Source organism: Apis dorsata, unplaced genomic scaffold (genome assembly GCF_000469605.1).
Source record: "Apis dorsata unplaced genomic scaffold, Apis dorsata 1.3 scaffold_19, whole genome shotgun sequence".
Taxonomy (NCBI): Eukaryota; Metazoa; Arthropoda; class Insecta; order Hymenoptera; family Apidae; genus Apis; species Apis dorsata.
The window spans coordinates 638,169-648,039 of NW_006263321.1; the positions used below are offsets into that span (position 1 = coordinate 638,169).

At 26.2% G+C, this 9,871-nt stretch overlaps 2 protein-coding genes and 1 long non-coding RNA gene across 6 annotated transcripts in view; 1 reads left to right on the forward strand and 2 right to left on the reverse strand.

Annotated features, from left to right (window-relative positions):
* The window catches only part of LOC102679436 (protein kinase C-binding protein 1), a 6,281-nt gene extending 730 nt beyond the window's left edge, over window positions 1-5,551 (reverse strand). The window contains exons 1-7 of one of the 4 annotated variants that reach the window (XM_006607850.2): window positions 5,017-5,551; window positions 4,805-4,901; window positions 3,620-4,078; window positions 3,064-3,382; window positions 2,807-2,987; window positions 770-2,728; window positions 389-681 (exon numbers count right to left, since the gene is read on the reverse strand). In XM_006607850.2, coding sequence (XP_006607913.1) covers window positions 389-681; window positions 770-2,728; window positions 2,807-2,987; window positions 3,064-3,382; window positions 3,620-4,047 — 3,180 coding nt within the window. In that variant the 5' untranslated portion in view covers window positions 4,048-4,078; window positions 4,805-4,901; window positions 5,017-5,551. Of the gene's footprint in view, window positions 1-297; window positions 682-769; window positions 2,729-2,806; window positions 2,988-3,063; window positions 3,383-3,619; window positions 4,079-4,644; window positions 4,902-5,016 lie in introns of those variants that run through there. The other 3 variants (XM_006607849.2, XM_006607848.2, XM_031509613.1) reach the window with 3 other exon arrangements.
* A 123-nt stretch (window positions 5,552-5,674) lies between these two features.
* Window positions 5,675-8,430, forward strand: LOC102679814 (myotubularin-related protein 9). The gene is made up of 8 exons (XM_031509626.1): window positions 5,675-5,723; window positions 5,953-6,147; window positions 6,228-6,393; window positions 6,481-6,770; window positions 6,877-6,980; window positions 7,123-7,427; window positions 7,507-7,830; window positions 7,906-8,430. The coding sequence occupies exons 2-8, from the start codon at window positions 5,992-5,994 to the stop codon at window positions 8,304-8,306; spliced, it is 1,746 nt and encodes a 581-aa protein (XP_031365486.1). The 5' UTR covers window positions 5,675-5,723; window positions 5,953-5,991; the 3' UTR covers window positions 8,307-8,430.
* On the reverse strand, window positions 6,883-9,805 carry LOC102679720. The gene is made up of 2 exons (XR_420609.2): window positions 9,205-9,805; window positions 6,883-7,436 (listed from the first exon to the last, which is right to left on the reverse strand). It is a non-coding gene; the product is annotated as an uncharacterized LOC102679720 (long non-coding RNA).
* Window positions 9,806-9,871: the final 66 nt, after the last annotated feature.

Sequence of the window (9,871 nt, forward strand, 5' to 3'; positions counted from 1 at the left end):
TAGAATATAAAATACTCAACAAATATATATGAGATCATTTTTAATTAATACATATAAATTAAAATTGGTTGTTTTTATATAAAATAATTATTGGAGTAGACATTACTCCTTGAATACATATTCTTTATTTTGTTATTTGTATTTTTTACATTACAAAAAATTTATGTATAAAGTACTATTTTGTTCTAACATTTTAACAATAACACTTACATATAAATACAAACTGTGAAGAGCCATGAAATAAAAAGTACAACAATATTGATAAAGCTAGAGAATAAGTATTTATATATTTATTAAACTTCTTTAGTTTCAGACTTATTAATATACTCTAGGCCCTCCACATGTTTGATGTTACATGCTGTGTATTTATCATAAGTCTGGGCATCACCTGCTGCTGATTCGAATTTACAGTAGAACTGGTAACAATAGTAGTGAATGAAGGTTTTTGTGCACATGTTCTCATATGCATTGGCCAATGTGATTGTTGGCAAGGATAATCACAATATGCAGTATTCCAACAGCAGTAAAATAATGCTTCTCTACCACACATTGCACACCATTGTTTACGTTTAATTTCTTCAATACATCGTAGCTTTTCTTCTTCTGCTTCTCTACGAGTTTCCTCAATAGCACGTAATCTTTCAGCTTCCAAACTTGCTTTCATTTCACGTAATATTCTATCTAAAATAAAAAAAAAAACATTTAAAAAACGCATATATAATTTTTATAAAATATAAAAATAAAATGAAGGAAAGATACGAAAATGTACCTGTATTATGTTTTAACTCTGCTAATTGTTGTTGATGTTGCCATCTCATACGTTCTATTTGTAATCTTAAAAAATGTACTGTCGCTTGGTGATTTTCAGACATATGGCTTTCACAATTTTGACTTTCTTGTGCTGCTTCTTTATAAGCCTCTTCCATTAATTTAGCCAGTTTTCTGGCTAAATCTTGAGCACCATGATACAAACGAGCACTAATAGGTCCTGCTTCTGGTGGTAGCATTTGATATTCAATACGATTTTCAGTTTGATGATCAGCTACTATAGAATCGATTGAATTGAATTGTGTGCTTGTCGATGAACGTGGAATAAGTTGTGGACAATTACGAGGTTTATTAGGAAATGATTTTCTAGCTTTGCTTTCCTTTGTTTGTTGATATGATAGTTGCAATGAAATTTTCGAAGTTTGTTGATCTTGAATTGTAATATCACAATTTTTCTCTTTTTCGGTAATCAAGTTACCAGTGGATTTTTTTGTAGTATTAGATGTACCATCGTTTACAACAAAAAGTAATGCAACAGATTGATCTGTTGTATTTTTTTTATAAGTGTCAACATCACTATTAATATCAGTATCAATTGGTGTTTTATTGCTTAGTATTGAAATAGTTGATTCTGTTAAATTGTTATTATGATTTTTAGAACTATCTTTCAATTTTGTTGAATCATTTTGTTGTTTAACTATTGTTCCTGTTGTATTTAATTTCTGAGTTTGTTCTATTGTGGTAGATCTTAAAGCTTTCTCGGCGTTCATTTTATCAACTATTCTTGTCTTTGGTTTATAAACTTTTTCTATGTTTTTAGTATTTTTAAAATTATTCTTTTGTGAATTTAAATTTTGACTAGCATCTTCTTTACCAATATTCATTTTAGAAGTGAATTCTTTTTTGGATATTTGAATATCTTTTACTGTATGTTTTTTTGAAATTACTATTTCTTGTTTTAATAAATTTTCCAAAGATCTTTTATTATCATTTGTTTCATTTTCAGAGTTATTTTGTTTCAACATAAAATTTGGTCCATTTGTATCATCTTTTGTATTTCCATTATTTATTTCATTTTTATTAGTTTTACTTGTACTTGGTTTCATGTCTTCTTTCGTGACAACATCCAATTTTGTTAATGTATTTTTGCCTACTTGCACATCCTCTTTACTTGCACTTTCTTTGTCCATTGATTCGTTTAAATTGTTGCTTGTAACAGCAATGGTTTCGGTTTCGTGGAAATTATCAGTTTCTACTATTTTAGATGGTCTACTTTCAATTTTGCTTCCTTTATTAGTCGAGTTAAATTCATTTGATATTTTATTTTCAGTATCAGAATTGTCTATCTTCTCTAAATCGTTTTGCGACTTCATTTTAATATGGACTCGCTTTTTAAGAAAAGGTGTTTTCTTAGGAATCAAGTGTTGCGGAGATATGCAATTACTAGAATTGAGAGGATCATAATTTGGTAACATTAACTTTATTTGCATTGGATCATGCGGATTATATTGTACTTTAGGAGGTGCAAATTTGAATTCACCAAATACAAGCTCTAATTTCCGACAATGACGAGTAATTTCTCTAACACACTCCTCCATATCTAATTTTCTTTTTCTTGGTAATGGAACAGGTGGATCTTCTGAATATAAATATAGATCTCGTGGAGAAACCCATGCTCGATCATGTTCACCAAAAAATCGAACATCTACAAAACCTTGAGAATTCATTCGAGGCATAGCTTTTGCAGGCCAAAATGGAAAACCTTTCAATTTAGCCCAAACTAGTGGATGAGGACGACGACATGGTTCAATAAACCACGCTGGTTGTGGTCTTGGCAAATTTCTTCCATGAGCATAACAATCAGGACATGCTTCAATTTCTGATACTTCTTGACGTGCTAATTTAATAATTTGTTTTGCAGCATTCGTTAATTTAGATGTATCAGTATATACACCACCACCTATAATTTGATTTATATAGAACTAATTAATATTTTTATTATTAATTTAATATCAATATATATTTAGTATGCACATACATGTATTAAATACAATACAGTTATGTTGAATCCATTTAGCATCAGCCATAAATGCATCCGTACTACCATATAATTTAGCTCGAACATTTGATTCTAAAAGGCTTAAATCCATTGGCTTTACCACATAATCTAAATAATTTGGAGCTTCAGAAAGTTCTACTGGTTTCCAAAATGGTTCTGACTATAATGAGAAAATTTGAATTCAATTTTAAAAAAATAATAAAATAAACTAATATGAATAAGAAAATAGTACATACACCAGGATATTCCCTCATTCTTTCAACAACATGTTTTAATAATAAACATAATTGATCAACAGATAATTGTGCCATAGCTGTAGAACGTGTTTCTGCATTTTCCGCTCGTAAAATTGCTGCACATTCTCCACATATCCAATTTTGAATAATTGATTGTTGCATTCCTATACATTTGCGATGCCATGATCTAGGACATGCACTACAATGTGCTTCTACTGATTCTTTATGACATCGCCAACAAAATCTATCATTCGTATTTTTTTTCTTTCGTTTAGTTCTTGAGTTATTTTCCTCTAAAAGTACATCTGCTTCTTGAGTACTAAAAAACGAATTTAGTTTCTTAAGTTTTAAAGTTTATTACTTTATTATTATTTAGAATAATATATTTATTATTATATATTTATTATTATATTTAAAATATTATTAATCTGATAGAGAATCTTAATACTTTATATCAATTTGAATTTTTATAACAATTCATTTTTAAATTAAATAATAAATTATTTAATTAAATAAAAATTATTTGAAATTACAAGTACACATTATCTATACTTACGTAATACTTCGTCGTGTCCTTTTTAAATTATTTCCACTTTTATTTGTAACTTCTTTTGTATTTTCAGTTTTAATTATTTTAGAATCATTTTCAGAAGCAAAAGAAATAATATCTAACTTTTCACTGTTCTGTCCATGTTCTATTTTATTTATGTTACATTTGATATCTTTCTTATTATTTTCTAAAATAATTACATCCTCCTCATTTTCATATTTCTTTTGATCACAATTTTTAATATGCAGTGCATCTTTAATATCATTTTTTATATCTATAATAGTATCTCTACTTGTTTCTTTATTAGCAATATCAATATCTTGTTCTTCTTGAACATTTGTCAATTGTGAATTTTCTTTTTGTGATTCAGATATAACTGAATTTTGCAAATGTAAAGAATTTGTAAAACTTTTTTGTGCCTCTATTGATGTCATTTTGACTCATTGCATGCATTTAGTTGCATATCTATTTAAAAATAATATTAAAAAATATATATATATTATAATTAAAAAATTATATGTAGATATAAAATGTTATTTATATGTTCAAAGAAAATATATTAAACTAAATTATTACTTAATTAAATATAATTAAATATAATATTAAAAAATATATAGAACAAAAATATAATAGATAAAATTAATTTAAAAAAAAAAGTAAAAAATCTCAAAAAAATAAAATAGAGAAAATAAAAGAACATAAAATAAGTTTTGTTTATAAAAAAATATTTATCAGTTTTTTTTTTATGATTACTTCAATAAAATATATTTTAATTACTACATTAAGACTATGAAATATAAATTTTTTAAAGATTTTTGACGATATTTATTTTTGTAGTTAATATATGAAATACTTTGATTAAATAGTTTATATTAATCAAGAGTAACAAATATGATATTATTTATAATAATATTGTTGTTGTATTATATATTGATTAACAATAATATGATAGAACATACAATAACAGTAAACTGAATATAGGGGTTTTAAATTATATCCAATACTATAATGTGAATAGACAAAACAATTACCATCTATAGAATTCAGATAAGAATCTGGAAATAAAATTAATAAGGATGCCTTTTTTTCAATAATCTCTGTAGCTTTCAAAATGTATTCAACAAATCAAATAAATCACTTTCAATATAAATCCCAAACAACATGGATAAGCGAAATATATCACTTACTAACACGACATTGCATCAAAAGCATGAACATTCTTTCCCCCTCCAATATACGAGGCTTCTTACTACTAGTGTCTCCATCCTTCGGTAATATTTGTAGTTAACTATAAAAAACCACGTGATATTTGAAATTTACAGATTATTATAAGCATCGTTTGTCAACTTTTTTATATTTTTAATATTAAAACTCAGTATTACATTTAATAATTTAATACATACCTATAGCCATACGCGGATTTCATTATACACATATATATTTAAATATGTATACTTTATAATATGTACAAACGATATTTCTTCCATTATTTTATTTGTTTATTCAATTATTATGTATATACATGTACATTTCTTGAATATTTATTTGATAGAGATAAATTCTGTTCTTTCTTTTCGTTAAGAAAAAACCGCCCTTACAAACCATTCAAGTTTAATATAATCAAATATTTTAATCTTATATACTTTTATGTAGATTGTGTTTTATCATGATTTAATAAAATCAAATTCTTTGAAGTATTATTAAAATAATATTCTTGCAATATGACATTTATCATTAATTTCTTACTGCCTTCTTAAAACACGTTTAAATATACCTAATGTATTTAGCATTCGCCAAATATATATATGATAATCAAAATATAGTGCAATAACATTTTGAAACAGTTTAATATTTAATCGCACCATATTTCTGCACAAATACACTGAATAAACATTAAATCACAATATAAAATGTTTCTTCATTTTTATGCTAGGTTATGCTGCGCAATGGATTATACGAACATATGATCATGTGCTTCCCTCTATGAGAGTTTTAATGCAAGACGTGATAAGTTTATAATTATCATGTAAGAAAAAGAAAGTTTATTGTGTATATAATAAATATATGGTATGGCACATATAGAGCATAAGAAAAATAAACAGGAGTGCAAGTTAATGATTAATTTTTTTAATATACTAAAATATTAACGTATAAAATATAAATATTTTTTAAAATCTTATAAAGATTTTTTATACATTTTAAATCTAATTATAAATTTATGATCGTAATTATAAATTATCAAATAAAATTTTTTCATTTAATGATTGATATATAGATAAAAGCTCTAGGTTATGTAGAATTATTAAAATAAATTTATACTTGTTTTTAAATTTATCAACAGCGTTCAATCAAAACATTTAAGATTAGTTTGACACGAAATGGAACTTAGTGACCTAATATTAATCCCGAAAGTCGATAATGTTGCATTAATAGATAAAAGTGATGAAAATGGTAAAAGCATAGATGGAAGACTGTGTATTAGTAGTCACCATCTTCTTTGGTCTTCACGGCAAAGTGATGGTCGAGAACTCTGGGTACAATTTATTAAACAAAAATTATTTTAATCATTATTTATTGTCCATAAATTTATGTTTTTTCAATGCTTTGTTTTCAGCTATTATACCGAAATATTGATCTTATAGAAAAAAAATTGAATACTCAAAGTCCAGGTGGTAGTATTATTTTAAAATGTAAAGATTTTCATATTCTTCAATTAGACATTAATTCAACAGAAGATTTAACAAATGTTGTATTGTCTATAGAAATGCTAATGTCACAAGGTAAAATATATAATTTCATTTTAATTTTTATGAAAATGCATTTATGTATTTATCTCATGTTAATTTTTATTTTTCTATTTATCACAGAGCAAACTTTGCAATATCCTTTTTTTAATAAACCACAAATAACTAATAATACTATGATATTAGAAGATGGATGGACTGCATTTACTCCTGTATCAGAATGGTCCAGATTATTAACTACTTATGCAGATGAATGGCGTATTAGTTATTTAAATAAAGACTACAAAGTTTGCAATTCTTATCCTTCTGCTGTTATAGTACCATGTCACATAGAAGATAAATTAATAATATCATCTGCTAATTTTAGAGATGGTGGAAGATTTCCAGTGTTATGTTACAGGCATGAAGGAGGAGTATGCTATTTTTTATTATACAAAATAATGAATAATAATACATTAAAAATATATTTATATCTATATAAATAATTACTAATTTACATTTATAAAATGGATATTACAGAGTATCTTGTTAAGAAGCAGTCAACCAATGTGTGGTACTAATGGTAAAAGATGCAAAGAAGATGAAAGATTATTAAATGCAGTCTTAGGTCCAGGAAGACGTGGGTAAATATAATATATATTTAAACTTATATTTTAATTAGTCTTAGAAATTTTAAATTATGATTTGATCAATTTTAATGTTCAACAATAGAAAATTATATTTCTGCAATCTAAACAATATCATTAATGCAAAATTTGTTAATAGTTATATAATAGATACAAGGTCAATTGCACAAGCTCAAAGTTCCAGAGCTAAGGGTGGTGGTACAGAAATGGATGCTGCTTATCCGCAGTGGCGGAAAGTACATAAAGCAATTCCACGGTCGCATGATTTAGCAGATAGTTTTTTTAAATTAATAGAGGCTTGTAATGACATAACATGTTCTACTTCCCAGTGGATTTCAAGACTTGATAATAGTGGATGGTTATCTGCTGTACAAAGTGCTTTAAATGCTGCTTGTGTAACTGCTCAGTGTCTTCATCAAGAAGTTGCAGCTGTATTAGTTCATGGTATGTAATCTATAAAATAATTAAAAAAAAACAATTATATTAATTATAATATCATTAAATAAAGACATATGTTGATTAGGAAGTACTGGCAGAGATTCTACCTTAGTAGTAACCAGTTTAGCACAGACAATATTAAATCCCGACTGTAGAACGATACGTGGTCTTCAAGCTTTAATTGAACGTGAATGGATACAAGCTGGTCATCAATTTTTCAGTCGCACACGTCATGGACCATATCATCCATCAAATTCACAAAGCTCAACACATGCCCCAACTTTTCTTCTTTTCCTTGATTGTCTTTATCAACTTCATTATCAATTTCAATTTAGTTTTGAATATACAATACAATTGTTAATTGAATTGTATAATCATGCATATTATTCCAATTATGGAACATTTTTAGGTATCCATATATAATACTATATTCCTATAATTTATTTTAATATTTAAATAAAATATTTATATATTATGATTTTAGGTGATTCAGAAGCAGAGAGAGTTAGACTTCGATTATCTGAACGAACATGTAGTTTATGGTCATATATAAATCAACCAGATATATTGGAGAAGTGGTTAAATCCTTTATATGAAAGAAATTCGAGTGTTATTTGGCCTAGTGTTGCACCTATTAGTATACAATTGTGGAAAGAACTTTATCTTGGTCATACAAATGTCGCTCCATGGAAAAATTTACTATCGTGTATAAAACAAATAAAACAAAATCATACGGCAGTACGGAAAGTTGCTAGTCAATTACAAATTCAAATAAAACGAGCAATAGAAGAAATGCGTTCGAATCCTGATATATGTTATGAAGAAGAAAATCAAGATGAACATACCTGTATAGCACAATTAAGTCTAGAATCTCAAAATATCTGATGTAGATCGTAGATATCGCAAAAAAGAAAAAAATTCATTTTATATGATATGCAATATTAATCTTTTCTTATTTATAATATAAAATTTATATGTATATAAAAATTTACCAAAATTTTTATTACAATTTCAGAATTTTTTTTCGTTACATATATTCTCAAGATTTTTAGATTAAAAATCACTTTTGTAATAATATAATGATGTAAATATAAGTAGCACACATTGATATACATATATTGTTTATTCATATTATTTATTTTTAAACAATTTGTTATAATATGTATATGATGTATATATTTAAAGTAGGAAAAACAATTATCTATCATTTTTATTTACATGATATAATTGTAATCTTATTTTCATTCACAATTCGTATATAAATTTTAACAAAAGAAAAAGATAGAAATAGAAATTTAATTATATAAAAAAATAAGATAAATTATATAAAATTGTTATTAATTTTATTTTCGAATTTTACGTTTAAAAATAAAATAATCTTTAAGTGTAGGGAGAAAGAGGGTAAAGACAAGTTTTTACCGTTACTTGGGAAGGACGATTGAAATACGAGAAGGAAAAGATAGATAGACAAAGATGAACAAAACTGGAGGGGAGGGTTAAGGGCGGCAGGATTATTACTACCAATGAAAAGAGGGAGATCACTGGAGGGGAATATGGCAGGTGTTCATACACAAAGAAACTGAAAGAAATTCTATGGTCATTAGTGTGGAATTCGAATATATATCTCTTGTATATTTTTTTTTCTCGTCCTTTTAATCTTCTACAAAACTTATATAAAAAAATTATTTTATAATAAGAATATACAGAATATATAAGCATATATAAATTTATCCAAATATAAAATTATATAAAAATAGTTTCATTTCTTTCATATATTACTTACGGTAATACATATTTGTTCATCTAACATTAATAACTAACTTTTCTTTTCTCTTGTTTACTTCGTTAATTTGTATAAACTGATTATAATAAAACACAAAACTATTGAAAAAACATTAAAATCCAACAAACAGGTTTCTTGAAGATCGTTTTTGAACATGAGCTCGATTTCCTTGGATGAGTGTGGATCTAGTCACGAATAAAAATAAAAAACGTGGACTGAATTCAAACCCATCCAAGGCCATCGAACAAATCCTTTGATTTATGAAGTTTAAACTTGATGAAACGTATATTATGTGCAAAGATATTCTAATGAAAATATGATGAGAAAGGAAATGCACGATCTAAACCAACAACGGCATCACGAGACAGAATGTGAAGGAATGATGCGTTTGAAAATGGAATTGCAGAAGTTGCGGGTAGGGGAATAAAAGTAAACGGGCCCGGATTGGTGCGTCTCCCTACTCCTCTTATGTTACAAGTAAGGCCCTTAAGTGGGAAAGGGATCTTGGCTGCATCGAAATCATATACCAAAGATGTTAACTTTGTGCGAATAATCTATTTTATTTATTTCATAATTTATACAGATTATAAGTTATTATTAAAATTACATTTTTGTATATTTTTTTTAAATATATATATTATATATAATAATGAATAAAAAAAATATA

Bases quoted from the DNA above. Each gene is read 5' to 3' on its own strand.
- LOC102679814 (XM_031509626.1), top strand. From the start codon at position 5,992: ATGGAACTTAGTGACCTAATATTAATCCCGAAAGTCGATAATGTTGCA. The intron at 6,394-6,480 runs GTAAAATATATA...TATTTATCACAG, and splicing joins AGAAATGCTAATGTCACAAG to AGCAAACTTTGCAATATCCT. The intron at 7,428-7,506 runs GTATGTAATCTA...TATGTTGATTAG, and splicing joins TGCAGCTGTATTAGTTCATG to GAAGTACTGGCAGAGATTCT.